Raw genomic sequence first — 26,103 nt, forward strand, 5'->3', positions numbered from 1 at the left:
AAGGCGGACTATGATAGGAGAACTCATGCTCCCAACAAAACTGTGGACCCAGCCAAAGAAAGCACCAAGTGATGCCTCTTGCCCCTCTACAAAGAACCCGATGCATGGCTCTTGTGGGGTGGGGGGGAGGGGGAGGAGAATGATATGACATATTTTCACATCACCCCCACGACTGCATTCAGCTACCATGTCAAAAGCTGACATGGCACCCACATGCACATCGACGTGGCACCTTGGAACTGTGTGAGATAGCATACTGCACTTGCGTCATCAGCGAAGACTCGTACGATACAAGCGACTACGCCTGCACCGCCCGAGGCTGTATAGGGCGATGCTGCACAGTGAAGAGTCGCTCGGGAAGGCGTGAAGCGACATGGCATGGTGCAAAGCCATGCAGGTCGGTTAGCGTCTACGTGAAATACACGAGCCTATCGCTAGGAGCGTCAATGACCATTAACGAATCAAGTACGATCGACCCTAAATCGTAGATATAAAAATCAACCTATCGGCTAGCCCAAGGGTTCGGATCTTAGACATTTAAATCTACCCCATCACTACTATACTAACATAAACTTCGGAAGTGTCGAGTCGGGATTCCCTCTCCCGACTTTGGCTTCTGTGCAGGAGCCCAACAAGAAAGGAAAAGCAAACCCCAGCTCTACTTTGAATCGGCTCGGCAAACGACGTCCCAACCTGACATCACATCGACTCTCTCCAGCCAAGAAACCATGTTGATGGCCTTATGCACTAAGATCGGATCGAACCGTACTGACAACTCGGCCACGGTGTGAGGATGATCGATATCACGTTTTCTGATGCACCTTTGGTTTCTTCCCGTGCAATGAAATCGAATGCGATCGAAATCTTACGAGATAAAGACTACGTAAGAACAGGTTGAATCAATCCAACCGACTCCTCGATCCAATTGAATCGATCAGTTTGCTTAGAAACTTTAGAACAAGTGTTCTAACATGCCAAAATTATCAAAATGAGGATTTATAACTTATAAAATTCCTAGAATTTCATGATTAAATAATCAAAACATATTTCTAAAATCTAATATCATAATTCTGAATTTAAAATGAGATGGATCATGAAAATTATAAAATAAATAACCTAATTTTAATTTAATTTATTGGGGTTTCTACGGTGGGACCGGGATCGACCCGCCACGTTAGCCCTCGTACCCGACCTGGTGAGCGCAAACCCAAATCGACCATTCTCGTCGTCGATCCCCCGCAGACTCTTCGCCCTCCTCTCCAGCTCGATGCGTTTCACCGACTCGCCGGTGGTGGAACTCCCCGTGGGCGGCGCCGTCCTCACTTTCGAGCAGGACAACGGCTCCATGCACGTTGGGACCTCCGTCTGGCCCTGCTCCCTCGTCCTCGTCAAGTTCGTCGAGCGGTGGCTCCCCCGCCCCGCCGCCGCCGTCCCCAACCCCTACGCTGACCTCCTCCGCTTCCCCGGCAAGCGGGCCGTTGAGCTCGGCTCTGGATGCGGCCCCGCAGGCCTCGGTCTCTTCCTCCTCGGCCTCGACGTCATCCTGACCGACATCGCCCCCGTGATGCCCGCCCTACGCCGCAACCTCAAGCGCAACCGCCCTGCCTTGCCTCGGGCCCCCAAGCACGCCCAGCTCTACTGGAACAACCCCGGTCAGATCAGGGCCCTCCGACCGCCCTTCGATCTCGTGGTTGCCGCTGACGTGGTGTACATGGAGGACTCCGCCGCGCAGCTCGTGACAGCCATGGAGGCTCTTGTCGGGGACGACGGCGCCGTGCTGCTGGGTTACCAGCTAAGGTCGCCTGACGCCCACCAAGTGTTCTGGGATTTGTGTCGCCAGGCATTCCCGGCCATCGAGAAGGTCCCGCATGAGGATCTTCACCCAGATTACGCCTACGAGGAGACGGATGTCTATATACTAAGAAAGAGGAAGTAAATTGGCAACCATAAAACAGTCGTGATTTGATCTGTTCCGGGTTTAGCGACAGGTCCGTTCTTTTTCATCTTGGTGATATCTCTTATTTGAACGCAATCATGATATTTCATCGATCAATTTTTGTGTATTTTAAATTGAAATTTTAGTTGTATCACCTTCTTGCATCTTTAGTAAGATTGACGAGGTGCAATGAATTACTCAAACTAGCCAAGTCAAACATGGTTTCTCTTTTGTGCAATGAAGGAAGCAGAAGTTACCGTAGCAGCTTACAAGAATCAGTCTAAATATCGGTTCCGGTGAGGAAGTATGCTACTAGGAATAAGTGAGAAACACTAGTACACTAAGAATGGTGAAGTTCGCCGTAAAACAACTATGCTTCTTAGGTTCCAAGCTTATGTTGGTGGACATAACAGTCTCTGCATAATCTGTTTCTTCTTTTCTATTATGTTGTACCTTATGATGAGTCAGTTATATTAAATTGTTCTAATATTATAGACCTTTAGTTTGTGTTCATCATTTGAATATGTTCTCAACCAAATACAAACTGCCTTCCATTAATTGAATAGGCTTTTCATACGATCATGTATATTAATTGTTTGGGTAAACTATTATACTATTAGGATTAACACCGTATCGGAACTTTCAATTTCTGCATTTTCACTACTCAGCAATCAGCTTGTCTCAAACTGCATATTCTTCCTAGTGTCTTAGTAATATGATCTTGATTTATACTGGAGGATATGGATAGAGCCACTATTTAGGTTTGGCCTACAGCTTCAACTAAACATTAAGAACACTATAAGAGTATGTATATCTAGTGCATCAGCTATGGAATCTTAGATTCATGTAATAACATTGACCCTCCCTAAACTTTGCCGGGAACTCTGTAAACAAGTCCAGAGAGTATGTATATCTAGTGCATGAGCTATGGAATTTTTTATTCATGTAATAACATTGACCCTCCCCAAACCTATGTTGCCGCGAACCCTGTAAACTAGTCCAGATGTATTATATATATAACTATCTATTTTATCCTGCCAATTCCTGATTGTGGGTCATTTCCTCTTAACTTTCATTGTTCGTGTGAATCTGTACCTTGTTCATTGGTTCCTCAATGTGGGTAAAACATGTTGTTCTTGAAGAATGAGATGTTTAGCTGAATTTTGTTGAAGCATTTAGAGATGCTTCTCTTTATGTGAGACTAAAGCTAGCTAGGATTGTTCAGGCACAATCATTGAAGCATCTCATAGAAAGTTTAGCAGTTTAGCTCTGTTTTCAAAGATGTCTAAATGGTTATAGCATCGACCAAGAAAATATTATGATTCATAGTTGTTTGACCATGGTGATTGCGTTTCCATTTTGTGCTATCGAAGCCTGTATGCAAATGTACAACCAATTCCAAAGAATCCTTTGATGTTTTAGTACAACGAATCATCTAATTTACTTAGATAATCTATTAATGAAAGTTAGGAATAAAAGAAGGATTTGGCGAAATGATGACAAGTCCAATCTAAACATAATTTCTCTAAAATTTGAATCTAAACTGAGCTAGTAAGCCCATATGTTAAATGCTTGTGTATCTGTGCATTGCTAGTTCTTGAGTTATTTTCTTGACTTGTTTGTTACATATCTTCTGTCATTTAGTCCATTGTTATGTTTCTTCTTCTGTTTAGTTCATATTTTCTTTGTGCTTTTAGTTCTCATTTGTAAAGTACGAGGGATGAGTATTATCCTAGTGATTCTCTTCTGGTTAGGACTTTGGTCCAATCCCTTGGTTTCTTAATGTTTCATTTTTAGTTGATCTGCCACTGAAACCTAGGGGTCTTTGTTTGTTTCTCAAAACTAACAACTTCTGTAGATTTGATAAGATGGGACTCTCAAGCTTCTATACTTGAAAAGTCAACATTTCTTTATCATTCATAAAGGTTTAACATGGTCCTACATGACATTATCGGTCATTCCTTATGGAAGATCTTGAAATACCATATGAAGATACCATATGATATGTGGATTAACATCCTTACTGAAGCTTTACTATGTATTTATTTTTTGCAATTTTCTCAAGACAAGTGATGTTGTTCTGGTTGTGTTCATCATAACATGACAGACCAAAATGTTACTCTTTTGGTTGCCAGCTTGTTTGTAATTTTGTGTAGAGTCTAGGCAGCATGATAAAGCTAATATTCATTTTTGTTGCCTTTTTGCATTTGTTGCATACAAATAGGTGATAACCATTTTCTTGTTCCGCAGACCATGGAGTTAATTTGGAGCTACATTTGGTGCTATTTAAGAAATGCTGCCATGAGAGTTAGTGAGAGACTATGCTTTATAGAGAAAAACTTGTTTAATTGGAAGATTTGAGAAATCTGGATTCTCTAATTTCTGACAGGAGGCATCTACTGCAAAATAGTTCCTTGAAAATATTCAATCTGAGAATCGCTTACATGTACTTAAATCATTCACTGGTATAACCTTTGAGCTTGTCACCGGTGTGAATGTATACGCAGATTTTACATGTGCAACCCATGCAGGAGATCGACTTTCAGAACCTAACCTTTTGTGATCCAAAAGCACAGCAGGGAAGGGTCAACCCACAAAGTTTCTTGTGTGATGCAGATTGTAATAATTATCATGTCAAATCTTCAGCCAGCGTACCTGGTCATCTAATATCCAGCATTCCATGTTCGGTAAGTACTTCTGAGTAATCTCCCTGTTGATTGGATTTGATACGTTAGTCGTAAAACCCAACTGTTGGTCCAAAATTCTTGGGTTGGTGTTAGATATTGCATTATGATAATTCTAAGAACCCATGCATGTGACATTTTAGCCAATTCAGCGTTGTTTCATACTTATGTCGGTGTTTTTATGAAGATATTTATGAATATGGATAATTATGATGTTCACCCGTGTTTGATGGTGAAACCAGAAGTCAGTCTGCTTGTCTTTGCACTCAAAAGAAGTTGTTTATGATATCCTTGTCGATACTAGATGGAAGCATTTGTATCTGCACTAAGTATCCACTTTACAAGAGAAATTCCCTGGAGGTGAGCTAGTCGTTTAATCTCGTTGATTTATGCAACTTGTAGACAGTGTTTCTATAATTAACATTTCCTTGACTTGTTTGGCTGTTATCTATTCCTTTTTTTTAGTATGACTTGTTTGGCTGTTATATACTATGGTAAGTAACTTTACTAGTTCATATTAGCTTGAATGCTGATAGATAACACTGGTGGTATCAACACTCATGCTGTATGTTTGCCAGTCTCTTTCCCTGAAGGATCAGCTCAGCCACCGCCATGAGCATTACAACAGTGGAAATGTTGGAGACAGAAGCAAAAGGCAAATAGAGAAGGATAAGGTCTGTCCATCGAAACTTTTCCTTCAATTTTTGCTGTCGTGTATGTGTGTATGATTTGCATAAGAAACGGACAGACAAATGGGATCCTTGTGGCCATATCATGGCAGTGGCGGATCTCCAAACACAGAATACGAGCATAAGATAGGATAATTATGTTTGGTTAGGTCTTGATATGACAGATTGCCCATCACTCACTATGTTATATCTTATGCTGTGTTGTCAGTGGTTCATTTACGTCACCCACTATCCTGCAGAGTTTCTCGCCTTTTAAGGTCACTGTGTTTTGGTCTGTGTTTCGCTAAATCAGTTCTCTTCATCGTGAAAGAGACGTGATTGAGGCTGCCTTATTCTGTCTGATGATTCTTATTATAATAATAATCTTGTAATGGTGTTTACTGCTCGAGTCGACAATTATAATCTCTCTATCTACAAGAATAAGATATCCCTGTGAGCCACGTTGTTGCGACTATTTGCACTAAGTCTCCTTAATCTTAAGATGCATTAATAAATAATATTAAGATAATATTCATCCCATTCTTTTTCGAGGAAGAGAATAAAACCTAACAGCGTACCAAAAAATACAAGAATAACGAAGCACGTGCGTGACACGTGACCAGAGTCCGTAGGGTCATATCTCACGCGGCCTTCATTGTAACTAAAATAATGGAAGGAAACCACGGCGTGGATCCGATGCACTGCCTATCCATTCCCAGCCCGCAGTCTTCACTCCAAAGCCGTCGGCCGGTGCTACGCTGTCACCATTCACAGGTCCTCCAAACAAATTTGTCCTCATCGCGCTTCCCCCACATGACACAACGCCATTACATCGCTTCTTCTCTTCTTCAATTTCGCGATCGACGCGACTGCCGCTTCCTTGGTTTCTTCTCCTCCTTGGTGTTATAAGATCAAAAGACAATGCTTCTGCTTCGATCCCATCGCTTCCCCCTCCCTCGGTGCCTCGCCTACTCCGCCTTCGTCTCCTCTTATAAAAGTGCCCTTGGGAGCCCCCTTCCTTCCCTTCCTAGACGGCGCTCCATGGCCAAGTACGGCACCTCGGCGTCGCCCTCGCCCTCGAGGTTCCTCCTCCGTCAGCTATTCGAGAAGGAGTCCAGCACCTACACTTACCTCCTCGCCGATCTCGCCCACCCCGACAAGCCTGCCGTGGTGAGTGCCGCTCTGTGATCCTTCTCCTTTTCTGTTTTTAGGTTCTCTGATCGGCGACTCGGATTGTTGCTTCGATCCTTGATGCATCTATCATCCGAAAATTGATTGAAAATTTGGTGTTAGCTTTTCCGGATAACTATCGTCTCCTAATCTCCTATTCTCTTTCAATTTCCTTTTTTTTTTAGTTTATTAGATAAAAGGTTTTTGTCTTCCTTCGATCGAGATGAAGTCACATTTCAATCTCCTAATTTATTTCAACTGTGTTCTAATATATTCGATACCATAATACCAAAATATAATTAGTTCATGTGTTGCTGTTCAGTCTCATCAATGTTTATGTGCTTTGGATTGCTTTTCAGTTGTTTGATAATTCACATTAACGATAGTGCGATATTATGTGGTACTGACCTTTTGCTGCATAGAGTTAAAAGGTCAAATCTGGGACATCTTCAGCCCTTAAGATAATTAAGTTCTTTCTTAGAACCTTGCTGCATGTTACCAAAGTATGGCATTTACGTCTGAGACATCTATTTTCCTGCTCTCTGGATTACTTATATTTGTAGCTCGATTGAATGCACAACAAACATGCAGACCAATCTGTTGTTAATTTTTTGCCGAAAAAGAATCCATAGTGAAACAGTAAATGCAGGCGCTAACTTGAGCATAATATACACTGTTCATTGTGGATCACTTTGGGTGACAAATAAAACGCATTTGGATGCTTCGGCAAAGATCATCATGATCATGTAAAAAATATATGTATTTCTGGATATTGAATGTTTTAGATGAGTTAAATACAGATAGTTGATCTGCACCGAATCACGTGCCAATTGCCCACTGCTTTGGTTAGACACTAACTTGGATATTGCAAATGGAAATAGGCACTAGTGTTGTATAATACAGTTTTCACAAGAGAGCTCTACTGTGAATCACTTCATTCTGGTAGTCATTCAGACTAGTATGTTTACAAGGAGCATATCTTAACATCTGCATATTGATCATTTGTATCTAATTGTTATGCCAATTGATGAACATAACGATTCAAGCTTAAAATTACTAGATAATGTGTCTTCTTAATGCAGATAGGACTAAATGATGAGTGGAAAAGTGTGATAATTATTTGGATGTGTGATATATATATATATATATATATATATATATATATTTATATATATATATATATATGTATGTGTGTGTGTGTGTGTATATATATATATAAGTATATAGATGTATCTGTATATGTATGTATGTATATGTATCTGTATATGTATGTATGTGTATATATATATATGTATATATCTGTGTATATATATGTATATGTATCTGTATATTGATGTATGTATATGTGTATATATATGTGTGTGTGTACACTGAAAATAAACTGATTCTAAGCATATACCAAACTATCATTAGCAATTGGAAAGCTATTAGAACATCTTTGCATATGGAGAAACCTTGGTATCATCTGTTCACCATTTCTTGTGTGATTTGGGTTAGATGACAGTCTTTCCTCTCTCTGTCCTTTTTTTTTCTTAGATGTTCGTTTGAGTAGATGATGCATCTAATGTGACGCACAACTTATAAAGATTGTTATGCAAGAATATTTGCAAAACATTTAGTTTGTATTGATGAAGTTGTAAATTGGATTATTTGTTGGTTGTTTCACTTAAAAACAATGAACTTGTACCGATTGCTAGTATGAAGAAAGATTATCTAGTTAATTATGTTTCAAGGAAGTATCTTGTGCATAAGTCGTGTCACATAACCTGACTTCTGCCATTTTGCTCTTATGTTTCGCCAGGTCAAGTTAGGAACTCTTTGCAACTTATGCTTGGTTCTGAGGTTAACTAAATTAAAAAGCTTACTAAATAAGAAGCTAAATTCTATCTCCCTGTATCTACATATAACTTGTGTTCACAACTTTTGTTGAATATTGTCATTTGTGGTCTATCTGTGTGCTTTCTTTTATTGTGTGTTTGACTTGGCCTAGTTTTCTGTACTTTAGTTGGACCTCTCTATTGTTCACTAGTTAAAACATTTGCTTCATATTCACATTGTTTTCCTTCTCTGCTAAATGGTTTCATGTCTTTTTGTAGCTGGTTGATCCAGTAGACAGAACAGTTGACCGAGATATATCTCTTGTAAAAGAACTGGGGCTAAAACTCATCTATGCTATGAATACCCATGTTCATGCTGATCATGTCACAGGGACAGGTTTGATAAAGGTAAATCACAATTCATGTATCAATCTACTTCAACATTCAACTTGTTATTTCACGAATATTGTACCGTAAAGAAAAGTTAGATTGGCTACGTATTGTACATATTTGTACAGATGTATACCTACTGATATGCACGATGCATGCTCATACACATATTTTATACAGGATGATAATTTTGATCTATGTATTAATTGGCAATATTCCTTGCAGAAAAAGATGCCAGAGGTAAAGTCTGTCATATCAAAAGTTAGCAATGCAAAAGCAGATCATGTGGTTGAACATGGTGATAAAATATATTTTGGTGATCTTTTTCTAGAGGTAGGGCCATGTTGCCTCTGATACAGATTAGTAAGTTGAGTCAATTCTCCTCTTGTCAATTTGTTTGGTTCCTTTTGAATATGACTTCACAAACATATCAATAGATGATATATGTGTAATAAATTATATATGTTAACCTGTTCTTGGGTTGATTATGCTGAATTATTTTGTTCAATGATGGAGTAACTGAGGGACTTTAGATGATGTTTGCATGCTAATCTTGATTCAATCAACAGATTCCTGACAGTGTATGGCTATGATGATTATGGTCCAATAAAATCTTCACATTTTTCACAAATGCACAATTTTAATGATTTGTAAGAGCATTGCAATTCCTCATATAAGGATTAAGCTGACATGCACTATGACAAGATAGTGTGGAAATCACAAAGCAGGACCTTGATGTGTGGCAAGAAACCAGTGATGTATTTTGATGCTATTTATAGAGACAATTTAGAAAAATGAATGAGCAGCATGTCCAAGTAGTATTTAGTGTACCACACATGTAGCTTTTGGTGATTAATGCACCAAGTCTTTCTTGTGGGATAAGCTTTTAAATCGTATGATCTTTCTTGGTTTTCCTGCATATATATGCCTTTGAGTATGTAGTACCACAAGGGTAATTTGGATTAGCTTTAGTAATGTACTAAAGCATATACGTAAGTGTGCAATAATCCATCATTTTGAAGGGTTTACATGTAAATATTAACTCTACAGAGATATATATGCTGCCAATTTTGAATATTTAATTGTATGCATGCTAATTGTGCCATAAAAGATAGGTTTCTTGAAGAAATAAAGCCATTTACATGTCATTATTTATCTGGGCATAATTGTTACCAACAAGTTTTCACTTAAACTCATCATTTATCAGCTAATATAAATTGTATAAAATGTGTAACAAATTCATATATGGGAACACATATAATCGGATACAAATATGGAAAAGTGTGGGTTGTCATTTGGACAACCTGTCATGTAGATACCGAATGACTGGATGCACCTTCAGCCTTGGAAGATAAGGTTATAGCCTCTTTCCGGACCTGAATACACAAACATGTGTAAAAAAGCTGTCGTAGTGTTTGGCTTATTACTAATCTAAATTGATCATGCTAGCAGAAGAAATGTCTTTTTTAATGATAACCCCAGTAAGAGATCCTTCTAGACATATATGAATTAGTACAATCGGACTGCTTCTACATTTAAGATCATTTTGGTGCAAAGTATGTTTTCTAAAATGGTAAATTTTGCAGGTGCGTGCCACTCCTGGTCATACTCAGGGTTGTGTTACCTATGTAACAGGAAATGGACCTGATCAGCCTTATCCGAGGATGGCTTTCACTGGTGATGCTTTGCTGATTCATGGCTGTGGAAGGACAGATTTTCAGGTGCATAGGCTCATTCTTCTTCCTTTTCTTCTGACACCAAACATCTACTGTCTATGAATAACTTACTTTTATCTCGGATATTAGATAAAAGCACTTTGAATATGATAATCACACAATGCACTATCCTGAGTAACTAGATGACTGATTAGATTTTCATTGTGTTCAAATCTTTAAATTGTAGTCGAGAGTCTTGAGAAGTTTGATCTGGTGCACAATCAATTTTGATGCCCATTTATTGTATTCTAATTGTTAGTGAAACTTGGTTGTTTTCCTGTGCAAAAGTTTAGATGAAATGAATGATAACATCAATTATCGTCCTTCAGTTTTTCTGGGTGGAGGCTTGGTTTCTCTCGAAGAGTTTACTAGCCCATTTCTCAAGTTCCACTCAATTGTTGAAGGCCATCTATTTGTATCACCTTAGTTAAGTTAGCTATTGATGCCTTGATGGTTAGGTTAGAATTACATGGTTGTTATCTAGTTACATCTCATTGGTAACTATTACTATGATACAGTTCAATTAGAAACACTAAAAATATAACGTGTCATGCTAGTGCTTGCTTTGATATAGAGCACGTGAGATGGATTGCATGAGAGTGCAATCTGTTATCTCACTGGTTAATTTAATTTGGCCATCCAATTTTGTGCATCACACAATATTTTCATTTACCTAGTATCATGTTTATTGGAAGCAGTGCATTCCACTTCTTATCCTATTTCATGGATGAAGCTTAAATTCCATGATCCATCTTACAGGCAGGAAATTCGCGACAGCTCTACCAATCAGTCCATTCACAGGCAAGGAACAAATGTTTATGTGGCACATTTCAATGCATGTTGCACATGTATTATCAGTTCACTGATGACTTTCTCTGCACATCTTAGATATTCACATTGCCAAAGGAAACTCTCATTTATCCCGCTCATGACTACAAAGGCTTCACTGTAAGCAGTATCTTTGACTTACAGCCTCTGATGTATTCCTAGCTATTCACACAGCTTCTTTTGTGATGCAGGTAAGTACAGTTGGAGAGGAGATGCTCTACAATCCTCGGCTAACAAAGGATGAGGTAAATTCTTAATCGAGCAACCCCCTCCCCTTCTAATCTATTTTGGAAAACCACTCAAAATCTTAATGATGGTCTATATTTGTGATACCACTTACCTTCTGTTAAGATGAAATTATTTGCATGAATTCATCTGAAGAGTGAAAATTGTGCTATGATTAAACTTATTATTCTACTTCATTAATAGTCTGCTTCTAAGCAAACGTATCCTCTGTAATAACTATTCTCTGGGTTTTGTTTTGTAGGAAGCATTTAAAAGCATCATGGAAAGTGAGTGGTTTGATCATCTTTTTCACAAGTTCTTACGACCTCTTGCAGCAAATTTTCAGCTTCTAAATGAGCTCAGTGTTGCTCTTCTTTTACTTCTTGCTCAGATCTGAAGTTGGATTACCCTAAAATGATGGATGTCGCTGTGCCAGCCAACATGGTCTGTGGGCTCCAGGATCTACCTACAAAGGCCTAAGCATCATCCAGACGGGACTGGTGGATTAGTCTCCTCAAATCCTATGGGAGTGGATGGGAGCAAACATCCCCTATTTCTTTATCAATAAAAAGCTGCTTAAGAGTAATTCTATGCGTAAATGAATGGTAAATGTAACCTTAAAAGTTACACAGTGTTGGCCTTCATCTATCATGGAGCAGCCATGTAGAATTCAAGAAGGCTATGTTGTAACCTACGGATATCATGATTCGGTCTTTCCTTCTTGTCCCATGTTTCCCACTTCAGTAAATAGCTTTGTTTCTTTGTTATTAGGCGTGTCTAATTTACTTGTCGTGAGACAATGTATCCTTTCTATTTTGCTTTTTTCCTTTATTACTAGAAGGGCAAGATTGGATATTTTTTCGAGAGAGATCTTTGTTTTCATTTTCGGAGATGGTACTTCTATTTTCGATAATATCTTTAATGTCCTTTGTTGTCTCTCGTTGTTTTTGCCCTTATCATTGTGCGTTTGTCAATTCTGCTCGTCATTTTGTGTTTGTTACCTCCTCTCTCGTTCTCGTTCTCCTTTGTTGTTATTGTTGTGCTCTCAAGTATATCCGTCGTTGTTGTCGCTAAGGCCTTCATCTATTACTATATCCTCACCTTTGGTTGTTGATATATTGTGATGCCCTCACCTTTGATGTCTCGATTGGCAATGTCCCTAGGGGGAGGTTGATGCTGTCATCGTACTAGTGATGGAAGGTGGTGTTAATGTTGATGATGGGCATAGGCATTAAGGAGTGTGAGGACTAGGGTTTCATGGCAGGATCTTTGTGATACTTTAATAACGACAAACAAAGACGAGGACGGTAGCGATGGATGAGAGCACGATGATAACGATGGACCAATGACAGATAAAAGGTAATATACGTATTACATAAAATTAATGACACCATCTGAAAAAAAAAAAAGAAAAAAAAAAGAAAACAGGGTACCTTTAGAAAATAATAAAAGCCTAAAAAGAGAACTTTTTGAGGAAAATCTCCCGTATTGGATATGGGCCAAATAAGACAGTTCTACCGATCATAAAATATACGAATAAACATTCGTATATGTAGCTGTACAAGGAATACACGACTTTTGAGACGTACATAGGCTGATATAACGGTACTTCTACGATGGATTGTAACGCTTCTGGTGAAGATATATCGGTATACTTGTCACATAACGGCTCCGCATAAATGTAGGATCTCAGGGGTGGTGTTCCTCCCATTTTCGCGAAACCAGAAGCCTTTGGCGAGAAAGACGATGAGCTCCGGAGAAGGGAAGAGCCGAGGAGCCATGGCCGATCCTTCGTCCCACCACCCTCAGCAAGCCCAGCCCCAGCCCCAACCCCAACCCCAACCCCTGCAGTTCCAGTCCCCTTACGGCACCTTCGGCGTCCCCGACTACTCCCAGCCCGCGATCGGGTTCCCGCAGCCGGTCGCTCCTCCTGGCGTCGGCGTCGGCGTCGGCGTCGCCCCCTCCGCTCCAGCTTATCCTCCTTATTCCGCCGCCCCTCAGTATTACGCCCATGGCTACCAAGTCGTTCCAGGTATCGAATCTCTCATGATCCTTCCCGAATCTCTGTTATCTGTGAAGTAAAAATCCGTAGCACGTTGAGTTTGATCTTATGTTGCTGTCGCGTTAGTTTGATATGTTTTTCCTTGAGGATCGGTTAGGTTTACAGATTTGTGCCGTTGCGGATGTGATACGATGCAATTCTTCTAGCTGATATTTATGGTCAAATGGAATTTGATTACGGGAGGCCTTGAAATGAGGGCATTTCTGCTAGAAAACCTAGGTTATTGAGGTCGACCATTGGGACGAGTCCCACCATGAAATTTGAGTTGAGCAAGAGCAATCTGTTCCTGAGAGTTTGTATGATTGATCTTTCATGTTTCTCCACTGAAAAATATGGCTACCATGTTTATTGCCTCTTTTCTAATAAATTGCTTCACTAAAATAAATCGATTTCAATTTCATATTAAATTGTGTTTTATAAAGAATATGTTTTAGATGGAGATGATCTAGATTTATTTGGACAAAATGGTAATTTTAGGTTGGGCTTGAATCTTTTGCCACTATTTCATGGATCGCAAAATGCCAAACAAAGATAACAAATACATTGCAATGTTTGTATGTCTTATTTGGGGTAGAAGCGTTAGGTGTATCTGTGATGCCCATGCTAGTTAAGTATTTATTGTGTAGATTGATATTTTAAATTTATAGTAAGATACTTAACTGGACCATATGTTTTTTGTGGTGCATCTTTAAAATGTTGCTCTCGGTTGTTATAGCTTTTAAGTTTTTTTCTATATCAATATGTGAAAGTAACATATGTTAGACTTGGTTTTTTTAATTGGATGCACATGAGCATATTATTCCATTGCTTTAAGGCTATGCTGGAGTTGCTGAAGGACGGCCATTAAGGTTGCGGCGTCTTCCCTGTTGTGGCCTGGGTCTTGGCTGGTTTCTGTAAGTTAACATATATCTTATTATGGTGCTCTCTAAGGGTCTAATTTTTCAAGTTCTGTAGCATTCTAGCAGTGTTTGCTGGTGATAATTAAGATACATATAGTCTTACTTTTGATTAACATGGCTATCATAACATGTATCATGCTTGAAGGTTTATCACTGGCTTCTTTCTTGCTGCTGTTCCTTGGTACATCGGAGCATTCTTTCTCCTCTTTGTTAGAGTTGACTACCGAGAGAAGCCAGGTTTTGTTGCTTGCACTATCGCAGTAAGTGATCATTAGTAATAGAAGTTACTGTGTTAAATTTGCATATTATGCCTTGGTTGCTGCTTGCATGCTCAGATTGTTTTGTACACTTGCAAGTAGTAAATGGTTGGTTGTTGGATTTTGCTTGCCTATATACATACATGAACCTGAATTTGCTCACCATATATGTCGCTTAGTTTATGTAGTATATTTTTAGCCTACTTTTATATTTGTTATTACATCTTGTTTATGCATAGTGCATGTAACACGTGATATTAAAATTTCTAGAAAGACATGGAGGATGATGGACTTAGCTATGTGTTAGCTTGGAAATGCGCTCCTTCATAAAGATTAGTGTTGGTCAGTTCAAATTTTAAAGTTTCATGAAGAATTGTTTTCTCAAAAGATATGATGGGAATAAATACTCTGTGCAGTAGTGGAAGTAATGATTCTATGAAGTATCTTGACTAAAAATGCCTGAAAAGGTTCAATTATTTCATGATGAATCAAATAATGGTATTAAAATCAGATTTGGTATCATGACTCAACTTGATTGACCAACTGACCAGTATGTTGAAGACCTGAAATCATGTGGCCTAAAAGTCCAATGGAATCCATCCAATCCTGGTAAACCATCATAATGCTCCTCTCACTTAGCCATCCTTGTTTCTGATTGTTAATTGATTGAAGGTAGAGTTTAGATTCCATTGTTTACCAAGGAAATGATGACCACGTTCTTCCATGTTTCATTTAGATCCTGCCCACCAGACTAAACGCAATAATTTACTGATTGCTGAAGCTGGACAAGATTCTGCATTGTTTAGTTTTACAAAACTTTCACGTGTCCTACTCGGGGGTACATTTGAAGACATTCAATATTCGTAGAGGTGGAGGATTTTTCCTCTCAACTGGACAAATTTTCTAGAATCTTTTCTTAGTGATATTAAAGTGCGCCTCAAGCCTTGGGTGTATAAATTCATGGATATCATGGCAGCATCATGTAATCAATGATAAAATTTGTGTTAATCTTTAAAGTTTTAGAATCACAAGGAAACAGTGGTGAAAATTTAAGAAATGTTATTGGCGGTTATGAGGTGTCATGTGGTTTTTTTTAATGTTTTGGCATACAATTTAGCTGTTCCCGATAAACTCTCTTGTCAGGCTTATTGGTCACAATGCGATAGCATAGTAATAGGTTTTGATTTGAAATTTGGTCATTCTGGTATGTGAATTAGAAACTCGGTACATACTTTGAAAGATCTGTAAGAATTTGTTTTGCTCGTGCATCCTTTGTGCTTATGTACTCCGTTCTTTCTCAAACGTAGCCATTCCTTCCTATATAAATTTTAGAGAAGCATATGTTTTTATTGATCAAACGCTTTGATTATGGGCAGGCTGTTGTTTTTGCAATTGCGGTTATTCTTGGGTTAACAAAAGAAACTGATGCATGGTGATTGGTGTTCAAACCTCAGCTGGATTTGGGTAATCTATGCCTTGTCCAAGCCTTGTAATAGACAAAGTTGATCAACCAAAATATGAAGATGCTACATCTCTTATCTGGGCTTGTAAATTTACTTCTGATGATCAAACTATTTATGTCTATTATTCATCCTCTCATGCTTACTGGCAGGAAATGATTCAAGTAGCGATCCCATGCAGCAGGGACATTAATTGTCCATAATGATATGCTTTCTCTCAGTATTTGAATTTTTTCAGTTTTTATATGACCACCAGAATATATTTCTCCTCAGTGGCATGAGCTCAGTTTGCAACAGAAAAGATGCAACAAAGCAGTCTATTGGATTTTCAGATTGTCCGGTCTAAATTTGACTCCTTGGGAGCTCAGCATAACTCGAGACTGCTGAAGTTTGGTTGTAGATGGCTGTTTTTAACTTTAGAATTATGCAGATTGTTTACTATCTTTAGGTAAGGAAAAAGGTTTCACTAATACCAGAGAATGCAGTTTTGAATGAAGACACGATGATCAGGTCACGGTGAAATTTTTGTTCGATGTAGCTCAGTGACAATGATCTCGTAATAAAGAATGTATGAAATGTTTCAGACTGCGTTCGTCTTTCTGTGCTGTTTAAGCAGTTCATCGCCTACTCAGATTATGTTTCAGCAAAGGTATGGTTGCTTGCCATAGTGATTGATAAATACGTTAACTGATATCGGTTTGGGAAGATTTCATATTAACAGGTTTTAATAGTTATTGAAATCAATTATTAACAATCTCGACTGTTCTCGTTTCGATATTGATTTTAGCATATTAAAAGTTTTAGAACATATATGTCCACTGATGCCTTGGTCTTGTTTAAATCAATCCTAATCGCCTAACCAACCCAATTTTATTCAGCTAATTCTATTAGATTTAATTAACTAGATTAGTGGCCCACTTATTAAAAGAGTCTAAGATGGTAGTTCAAGCATAGCAGGGAGGCTACCCTCCACTTATCCGTACACGTGTACAAGAGTCTAATATATATAATTATAGACGGTATGGTTCTTTCTTCCCATGTGTGTAGATAAAGGATTAAGATGATATTGCTAGAGGTAGTCAGAGATAATTTTTTTCATGCGTAAAAGTTCATCTTCAACACAACCAAGGGAGATCACTTTTTTTTATCATTCACGTTCATACTCATATATCTCGGGTTACTAATTTAGACATCAGAGGAATTAAATCAAGAAATCTTTCTTGACTTTAGTCTTTATACAGGTGGCATCTTAAAAGCTCGATGTTTTCACCTCAGAGACACTTTGAACAACCCTACGCGGGCCACGTTAGGCTGATGAGAATGTCAATAACTTTTTCCTATAATATTTTTTTTAGTGCTAAGAATGTTTGATCTCACATAAATGATCGTCCATCGACCCTCTCGATGAACGCTCAAGCAAAGAGGCTTTTCTCTCGATCCATAATAATTTCATCAAAAGGGGGTAGCAACCACCCTATCTGCACATGGGTGCATTTACCTCGATGCAGATGTCGATGCAATATCAACGTTCATTCAATGACCAAGGTTTGTCACCCCTAGGGATGACCTTGAGCCACTTGCTCGTTCTCAGCGATATATTTTTAAATCTCACTCAACAAGTGCAAATGCTAATAGACATGTTATAGGCTATCACTTTGCTTTTACCCTAGTTAGCTCAATAGGCGGTGCCACCAGCTCAATCGTTGTCACCAACTCCACTGACACCCATCGAGGTTCCATGACCTAAAATGGTGCTAACATCCAAGAGGGCCCAAGACCCATTATACTGTCAGTCGAGGGGGCACTTTAGTCCCCATCTATGAAATTTAGCAGACTGTACTACCACTTTACCTTTTCTAAATTTGAGACCCAATCGACGGAGTCAATAGAGGATTCCCTACATATCTAATTATGGCAAGTGGAATGATATTTAGAGGAGATACAACGAGAGTTCCAACAATCAGAAGAGGAAGCACTAGTCGACCCTACCTTGGGTCGATCATCGTTCACCCAAAAAATCTAAAAGGAATTGATTCCAACAAATTTTACCTCTCATCCTTAAAGGCATTCAATGGTAGTGTCGACTTGATGGGGCACATTATAGGTTTTTGTGCCCAAATAACATTGTACGATACTTCAAAAACCCTAATATGTCATACCTTTCTAACCATGTTAAGAGGCTCAATACAAGAATGGCATATCCACCTATAGTAGCTTTCCGTCAATTCTTTTGCCCAACTTGTGAGGGAGTTCGAACTTCACTTTCGCAAGTATATATGCTTATGGCCACCAGCAATAATGCTTCTCAGACTTAAGTAGGGGAAGGAAGAAATACTCATAGATTTTATCATTTGGTTCATGAACGAGATTCGAGGTGTGCTAAATGTTCATCCATCACCCATAATACTGACCTTCAAGATGGGGCGAAAGCCCTCTCGCCTATTTTGATCATTGATAGAGAGATCACAAGTAACTGTATTATATGTACTTTACAGGGCCAATTAATACATCACCACCAAGGCAATAGTCTAAAACAAGCGTGAAGAATCACACAAGAGGCCAAAGTAGGAGTGGTCATAATCAACTTCGACCCCAAGGTCACTGCATTGAAGGAGAAACGGATGACCTAAGTTACCACATTCAATTTTTTCACAAATAAAAAAAGAAAGAGCTTTTAAAAGACTCTCACTGAATGAATGCTCTATCAACAAAAAGAGATAAGTCCAAATATTATTGGTTCTATTGGGATTATGGCTATGGAGGTTTGTTGTGACTTAAAAAAAAGTAAATTGAAGAACTTATATATCGAGAACACCTTGGGTGGTTCATACGAAAGCACCGAGAACCATCGCCCTAACATCAAGGGTCGATAGAGAGGAAGATTGACATCAATATTGGTAGACTTGGCTCGAGAGAGATGACTCCTCAAGTAGTAAGGCATATGCCCAAACTATCATTAAAAAGTGCTCATGAACAAATGACCGCCTCAAGGGGACACAACTTTTTTAAGTCGTAAGGCTTATGCCTAAGATATCATTGAAAATCGCCTAAGGATAAAGGATGATCTAGATATAACCTTCAAGGAGAAAAAGATGAAGTACTTTGACCCAAATCATGACGACGCCTTAATAGTTTATATATGGATGGGCAATGCTTGAGTGAAGAGTGTCATAATTAACATAGAAAGCTATGAGAATATCCTCTACCTTGTTACTTTCGAAAAACTCAAACCGTTAACTAATGACCTTACTCTTATTACTTCTTTATTGATGGAGTTTACTAGCAACTCTATTTCGCCTCTCAAGATAGTGAATCTATATGTCACATTCGAAAATGAGACTTGTTCCAAAATAATATTGTCTAAATTTATGGTAATGAATATCCCATCGACATACAACTTGATCATAGGCCAACCCACACTGAATAGATTGAGGATGATGGTATTGGCCTATCACGTGGTGATAAAATTCTCGATAAGGATCGACATTGGAGAGCTGAGAAACAACCAAAAAGAGTTACGCTAGTGCTACCTAACATCGATCTCTCTACCAAAGAAGGCTTGACCCAAAGAGCTACCTATGGAACCTTATGACTTCGTCAAGTTTATCCCACATCCTAAGTCGGTGGAGCCGTTGATTGAAGCACCCTTAGATAAAGTTAGTGCTTTAGAAAGTTGAAGTTTGACCCAACTAGATCTTAAAATAAGCTAATGCCAAACTAGAAAGGATCATATCGATTCATTAAGGTTATCCAAGACCAAAACTATAACCTCGGGATAACAGAAGGGGTGGTGCCTCCAAGGACATGGACACATTATAAACTTAAAGTGATTCTACCTCTGAGGCATCCCTTGAGGTTAGGCTAGGGTGACTATGCTCTAAGCATCAAGCCTTAATCTACTATGTATTTAGTGTCAGTTGTAAAAAAAAAAAAAAAATTAGGGTATATGTGTTGTAAGTTGTGAGAAAAAAAGTTTTAAAAAGACTACGTCAACTCGATCAAACCTCTATATTCAAAGTAAGACCTTGACCTATCGAGGTAAAGACTAGTCGGGTGGGTAAACCCAATGATATAATAAGAAAAAGATATAAGGACTAAGTCATATAGGTAGATGACTTAGTAAAGACCAACACCTCATAAGATAAGACAAAGATCTCCTCCTTCTGAAACTTCGCAACTTGCTCGATGACTTAAAGTTGCATGCCCTCATCGAACTCAACTCTCAATGAGACATTGCTCGACCTCTTCTAGTTGTCTCACCAGCTCGACTCATTGAGCCTCTACCTTGACGATAAGTGCTAGGATTTTCCTCTTCCTCCTCAACCCCTCCCTTAACGATAAGTGCTAGGTCTTCCCTCTTTCTCCTCAGCCTCTCTATCTTCACACAAAGATTGTCGATCATAAGAGACTACTAATGAATGACGAAGTTAGTGTCGATCATAAGAAGGACTATAATATAACGGTGATACATACCAATACAAATGAAAACAGATCTCGAATTTATATCAGGTCATATGAGAATTACTTAGGTAAGGACACAAATCCATGTTGATAATAAATGTTGAAGATAATAAATGCAAACAAAAAAAAATCAGCTAAACAGCCTCATTTGTAGATTTTAAGCAGAAAATGTCAAATAATCCATACTGATGGAAGGTTGCTGAATATTCATTCACATGATCAACTCTACACGTTAATTTATTTGTCTTGTAATATGAAGTCAAAAGATAAAACTTGTTAGAGCATTCGGAACTGCAGCTACTGCAGAGATAAAGGCATCAGTGACACAAGTATACTTGATGAGTGCTTGAGCTTGTAAGCTGCCCAAGTCCTGCTTCAAGCAGAATGGCCGCAACTGCAGTCGGAATTAGTCGTCTTCGCTTACTCAGAGCCTTTAGAACACCTCCGTATTGCTTCATCTCGTTTGTAGGTCGTCCATCCTTTGCACTGACAGGCTTTGGCAGAAGCACGTAGACGATCTCTTGATCAAATTTGGCCTGGAGCTCTTTGATGTTGCAATGCTTTCGGAAGCTGAAAGCGACTCCATTGACCGTCTTCTATAGCTTGCTCTCCACCGATCGTTAGTTTCGATCAAGTGTCGAGTAGAAAACCTTTGGTTCTTCCTTCCTGAAACCAAATCCTATATCGAAAGGCAGATGGAGAAGGAAAGATGTTCCAGGTTCATGAATCATGTCATCACAAGAAATGTGCTATGGTTTCGTTCAGATTCATATTTAGTCAAGTTCAGCTTGTTCTTAATCATTCAGATTCATATGAGAGGTGTTTAAATTCTCATATTTGCTCAAGAAAAGAAGAAAAAGAGGAAGACTAGATGGAGAAAGCATGCCTGAGACATCAACTTTCTGAAGTTGGCCATACTGAAGCAGCTTCCATGAATGAAATTTCTTGTTCTTGGTGGTGATTCTTTTGGGCAACTTCAATCAGCGACAGAAGAGCCATGTATGTGGTTTCATACGTGCACAGAATGCTTGGGAGAAGAAACGTTCCCTGATGATTCCTTCGAGGTTGTGTGACTCCAAACTCTTTAGTTGGAACTCCCTCGATCGGTGTGTACTATATACTATAGGAATGTAGTTGCCCATTTGGCTTCTTCAATGGAAATTCTACACATTAGCTTAGGAACCTAATCTCTATTCTCGGTGGATCATTTTTGGTGTTCTTCATAGTGAACAGTGAACGAGTGATACTCGTTATGATGTGCTATGTTGTTAGAAAACCAGCATTAGTGTTGGAAAGCAGAGACTACATATGGATTGTAACTTTACCTTGAAACTGGTGATGAAAAAGAGGATGAAAGTAGCAATGAAGATGATGTTCATTAGCCATGAAAGTAGGTTGAGGGCCAACATTTTCGACCCTTAATTTCACGGCAAGCGGCATCTCCTATGCTCGCCCTTGTAATCAATCAGGAGCAGAGTTGTGATAATTGTGCAAGTGTTTGAGCCTTTGCTTCTATAGTTCTGCCGGCATGAGGAAGAAACAATGTTGTGTTTCCTGGCACTCACCGAACAGTAATTTTCTTCTACATTGTTTGCTAGGAAAAGGTTGCAAACTATGACAAAGATCAATGTCGATCACTAAAACACAACTCCCACATCAACACTAAGAGTCTTTCCAGAGATGAAAAGGAAGAGCTGTTTACCTGTCGATTCTAACTTATGTAATGATCCGAGAGATGGTCACATGGAATGCAACTATCGATGTTCATATTGTGTATCAATGGCATAACACTATTGCCGAGCCGAGCTCAGTTCCTCGGATGCACATCTGGAGAGTAGGCCTAGTGACTCAGCAATACTTTTGACTTCTGCGATCATCGCAACCACATCATTGAGCTTGTTCACAGCTGAACCCACACCCTGCACTCAGAGAAAATAGCAGTCTCCCATTATGTATGACATTTCAGATGATTCATTGCTAGACAAGATCAAGTCTCATCAAATTTCCCCATGATGATATCCTATTCGGTAAGAATGCTGTGTCTAAAAGCTTTAGCAGAGCAGGCAAAGCAAATCTCCTATTCCAAAACTCAAATTGAGTTGATTCAAACAATAAGATGTTTGATGTTTGTTTGCTTATCAAACACTTAAAAAGCTATTGGGTTGTATGCAATTCATTCACTCTCTCAGGAAATAATAAGCAAGAAAAAGCACGGTAAACTCAAAACTATCACAAAAACAGAAAGAAATAATATGCATACCACTCCTGCTGCTCCTGCTGTTAAGGCCATCGGTGCTGTAACAGCACTTAATCCAGATGAGCACATAACTGGAATTTTGACTGCTCGAGAAATGGAATATGCAGCCGCTAGTGTTGGTGTTGCCTAATGTCAAACAGTAAAATAATAATCAAATTGTGTTAATACAATAACGGAGAAGTCATGGAATCGAATAAGTCTAGTCTTCATCCAACCTATAAATGTTTTATTCATTCATAAGCAAAAATCCTTTCTAATTTTGTTTATGAGTTAAAAAGACATATATCGACAAGATCATACACCTGGATAAAAAATAAATCAGCGAATCTGAAGAATAAAATTACTACAGTATGTGAATAAGAATTCAAACTTTAGCGGTGACAAACATTGGTCACCCGGTTTCACCGAGACTAGCTATCAACAAGAAGCAGTGCATATCCGAGAGAATACTGTTATACCTTCTCGATCAGACCAAGGACACCAGGTTTCGATGGACTAGAGTATTTCCCTCCTTCGGTTTGAATTATATCAGCACCTTCCTGTTCCAGTAACTCAGCTAGCTTCACCTGTTATATAATCAAAAACAAAAAAAAATGTAAGAAGAATATATCTCTTATGTTAAAATCTGATTTCTTAAGTGCATAGCACAGCATGAGCTACCTGATCAGGGAGATTTAGCATATGAGGCACAGTTACAGATAGTGTAACAGATGGAAGAATTCTTCTTGCATCCCTTGCTAGCTTTAGAATCTGACAATTCACCAGAAAGCATAATAAAGGAAATAAAAACAGATTCAATGCAATATTGAGAAAGTAAGAAACTTATCTTTTACGGACCCATGTAATCTCTAGAGAAGTCGAAAGAAAATAGGAAACTACAGTAAAATCAGTAGCTACTAGTCACTATTAAACCATAAAACTTGAGCTTAAAGCTTACAAATTGACTCCAATAGACAATTATCCTCCATTTCAGCAGTGTGGCTTCTAAATATAAGTTGAGACTGATTAGCTTCTAAGTATAAGTTGAGACTGATTAGCAAATTTGACTCTCTTACATAGTATGACCGTAATGAGGTACTAATAATCTGATATGGAATGAGCAAATGCGATACAAATCATTCATGTCCTGGAATTATACATCTCTTCAAGCATCGATCTCATTATAAAAAAAACAGAATGGCATAAAGCAGTCTGCATATCGGTGCCTATAAAATTCTGCCGGATAAAATTATAATTTGTGCAAAAAGAAATCCTTCACGTAGAAGTTAAGCATACACGAAGTTTATTACTTATGATTGTTGAATATTAAGTCATGTTCAAACTGTTCGAAACAAAAATAAAAGAATAATATCCTAATGATTGTTTCATTGAACATGCTACCTTGAGGAGCTTAGAAAGAAAACATGGAAACAAATGCTCGATGGTGATGGTTCTGCATACCTGCTCGGAGGAGAACTGAATACCCATCTCATAAAACGAATCATAATTACCAATTTCGACCTGTGTACACCAGAAACTTCTAATTATATCAGAAACAAACAGATGAGATTTTTTGCAAAAGCTTGGTCTCTAAATTAATAATCCAAACCATTTGGGCGCCTGCTTCCACTGCAGGAGGAAACGCTAGAGGATCTACTGAGGAGACACAGATCTGCCAAAATATAATTTTCTTAGAAAGAAGAGTTGAAGTAGCTGATCAAATATATTTCACATAGCAGAATGAGTACATTAATATTACATCCATTAAGCAAATATTCCATATCTAATCTTCCTTAACCTATTTGCAAATTCTCCTTTTGTTTTACCTTTCCAAATTCCAGCACCTGGAGAACATTTCAGTGCAATTTGATACTTAACAATAGGGAAATCGGACAGTCTAATTTTTCACTATGAGGATTTACTTATAATTGCTCTGTTCATAATATCAACTCATCTATGTCTTGTTTAGGACAGTATTGTACTTTTACTTAATTTCAAATAAAACTGGATTGACAAGAACAATGTTAAAATATAACTAGCAATTTCAACAGCCAACTTGAAACATTATAGCTTGTTTATGGACACAAGAATCTCGAAGTATACTTACCATATTTGTCTCAGGCTTCCTATATGACAAATAGACCACTTAATGCTCATTAAGAAGGAAGGAGAAATATTTATAATTGGCTCAATAATATCAAGTCCAGAGTGCTCACAAATGCATTGACTGAGCCCCTATGCAAGTGAAGAACATTCTTCCCAGTTCATAAATATAATACAGAACAATACACTCCTACAACTAAAGATCAGAGAGTTGAGAGCTGATTTTTCTTCCTTAATTAAGATATGGCACACATCAATGTGCATATATACTCATGCATCAGACTACCAACAACCACCAACTCTTTCAAGATCTAAACAAAGAAGTATAAATCAAAGATAATGATCCTAAACAGGTGAAAAGTAGAAAAACTAAGCCGCAGGAGTTGCTTATAAATTCCAAAAGATTTACCGGAAGAGAGGTCAAGCCCAAAGCAAGCTTCACCAATTCCTGGTCACAGGCTATATCAACATGCGTAGCACCCCCCTGTCATTTATGCAGGAAACAGAACATATAATTTACATGGGTTCGAGGCAAAGAGAGACCAGATAGTTCAGTACACACACCTTCTCTGCAGCTATAACCACGGAGGCCACCTTGTCTTTGTCGAAGTTTTGGAGTCCTGAGATGATCTGCAGAAGAGAACCAACCAAATCACTCGGCACAGAGAACAAAGGCACCGAAGAGGCTTCAAGAACAGACCTTCAGAGCTCTCCTCTGGCGGAAGTCTCTGAGGACGGACTCCTTCACTGTCGAAGCCGAGGCTCTCGTGGTGAACGAAGGCCAACGTTTTAGTTGGCGTCGGCCAGCGCGTGATGCCTGCCGCAGATGGAGGACGGGGTCAGCGCGGCCATGGAGCTGACCAGAGGCGCTTTGTTTGGCTCTAGGGCACAATGGCATCGGAAGGACTCCCGTCGCTGCTCCATGCGCCATTCCCTTGGAGATAAGGCTCTCCGCCTCTACTTATACGCCAGGAAAACATCATCAAATGAATGGCGCACGAATCTTGAAGCCCTTTTATACCGTTTACGATTAGTGCAGGCAATCCCACAGAACCAAAACGCTTTCAAGGAAGTGCCTGCGTTGGCTGCTGTCACGTCCAATACAATACGATCGTTCAACGATGTGCTTTAGCTTCGTCTTAAATGGTGTGTTTCTCGTGACGAGAGAAAAGGAAGATAACATCTTCTTCAA

The 26,103-nt window shown here is 38.8% G+C and overlaps 4 protein-coding genes across 4 annotated transcripts; 3 read left to right on the forward strand and 1 right to left on the reverse strand.

Moving 5' to 3' along the window:
* The first annotated feature begins 1,193 nt into the window (after positions 1-1,193).
* Positions 1,194-4,451, forward strand: LOC135643011 (uncharacterized). The gene is made up of 2 exons (XM_065159507.1): positions 1,194-1,988; positions 4,187-4,451. The coding sequence occupies exon 1, from the start codon at positions 1,268-1,270 to the stop codon at positions 1,934-1,936; it is 669 nt and encodes a 222-aa protein (XP_065015579.1). The 5' UTR covers positions 1,194-1,267; the 3' UTR covers positions 1,937-1,988; positions 4,187-4,451.
* A 1,510-nt stretch (positions 4,452-5,961) lies between these two features.
* Positions 5,962-12,200, forward strand: LOC103992813 (persulfide dioxygenase ETHE1 homolog, mitochondrial). Its single transcript, XM_009412667.2, has 9 exons — positions 5,962-6,458; positions 8,555-8,683; positions 8,891-8,998; positions 10,252-10,386; positions 11,140-11,181; positions 11,269-11,328; positions 11,400-11,453; positions 11,696-11,720; positions 11,825-12,200. Exons 1-9 carry the CDS (start codon positions 6,210-6,212, stop codon positions 11,911-11,913), a joined length of 891 nt encoding a protein of 296 aa, XP_009410942.2. The 5' UTR covers positions 5,962-6,209; the 3' UTR covers positions 11,914-12,200.
* Positions 12,201-13,117: 917 nt separating this feature from the next.
* Positions 13,118-16,242, forward strand: LOC103992814 (large ribosomal subunit protein eL20z). Its single transcript, XM_009412668.3, has 4 exons — positions 13,118-13,465; positions 14,310-14,388; positions 14,540-14,654; positions 16,028-16,242. Exons 1-4 carry the CDS (start codon positions 13,180-13,182, stop codon positions 16,085-16,087), a joined length of 540 nt encoding a protein of 179 aa, XP_009410943.2. The 5' UTR covers positions 13,118-13,179; the 3' UTR covers positions 16,088-16,242.
* Positions 16,243-22,133: 5,891 nt separating this feature from the next.
* Positions 22,134-25,857, reverse strand: LOC135642316 (uncharacterized protein ycf23-like). Its single transcript, XM_065158359.1, has 9 exons — positions 25,612-25,857; positions 25,476-25,541; positions 25,321-25,395; positions 24,418-24,480; positions 24,270-24,329; positions 23,490-23,579; positions 23,288-23,395; positions 22,833-22,955; positions 22,134-22,491 (listed from the first exon to the last, which is right to left on the reverse strand). The coding sequence occupies exons 1-9, from the start codon at positions 25,840-25,842 to the stop codon at positions 22,363-22,365; spliced, it is 945 nt and encodes a 314-aa protein (XP_065014431.1). The 5' UTR covers positions 25,843-25,857; the 3' UTR covers positions 22,134-22,362.
* Positions 25,858-26,103: the final 246 nt, after the last annotated feature.

The sequence above is a fragment of the Musa acuminata genome, chromosome BXJ3-7 (genome assembly GCF_036884655.1).
Source record: "Musa acuminata AAA Group cultivar baxijiao chromosome BXJ3-7, Cavendish_Baxijiao_AAA, whole genome shotgun sequence".
Lineage (NCBI taxonomy): Eukaryota > Viridiplantae > Streptophyta > Magnoliopsida > Zingiberales > Musaceae > Musa > Musa acuminata.

Excerpts from the sequence above, each read along its gene's own strand:
- LOC135643011 (XM_065159507.1), top strand. The coding sequence starts at position 1,268 with ATGCGTTTCACCGACTCGCCGGTGGTGGAACTCCCCGTGGGCGGCGCC.
- LOC103992813 (XM_009412667.2), top strand. The coding sequence starts at position 6,210 with ATGCTTCTGCTTCGATCCCATCGCTTCCCCCTCCCTCGGTGCCTCGCC. Across the intron at positions 11,182-11,268 it reads ACCAATCAGTCCATTCACAG|ATATTCACATTGCCAAAGGA; the intron begins GCAAGGAACAAA and ends TGCACATCTTAG. Across the intron at positions 11,329-11,399 it reads ATGACTACAAAGGCTTCACT|GTAAGTACAGTTGGAGAGGA; the intron begins GTAAGCAGTATC and ends TTTGTGATGCAG.
- LOC103992814 (XM_009412668.3), top strand. The coding sequence starts at position 13,180 with ATGAGCTCCGGAGAAGGGAAGAGCCGAGGAGCCATGGCCGATCCTTCG. Across the intron at positions 13,466-14,309 it reads TGGCTACCAAGTCGTTCCAG|GCTATGCTGGAGTTGCTGAA; the intron begins GTATCGAATCTC and ends CATTGCTTTAAG. Across the intron at positions 14,655-16,027 it reads TTGTTGCTTGCACTATCGCA|GCTGTTGTTTTTGCAATTGC; the intron begins GTAAGTGATCAT and ends GATTATGGGCAG.
- LOC135642316 (XM_065158359.1), bottom strand. The coding sequence starts at position 25,842 with ATGGCGCATGGAGCAGCGACGGGAGTCCTTCCGATGCCATTGTGCCCT. Across the intron at positions 24,481-25,320 it reads TGGGCTTGACCTCTCTTCCG|ATCTGTGTCTCCTCAGTAGA; the intron begins GTAAATCTTTTG and ends ATATTTTGGCAG. Across the intron at positions 22,956-23,287 it reads TCCTTGGTCTGATCGAGAAG|GCAACACCAACACTAGCGGC; the intron begins GTATAACAGTAT and ends GTTTGACATTAG.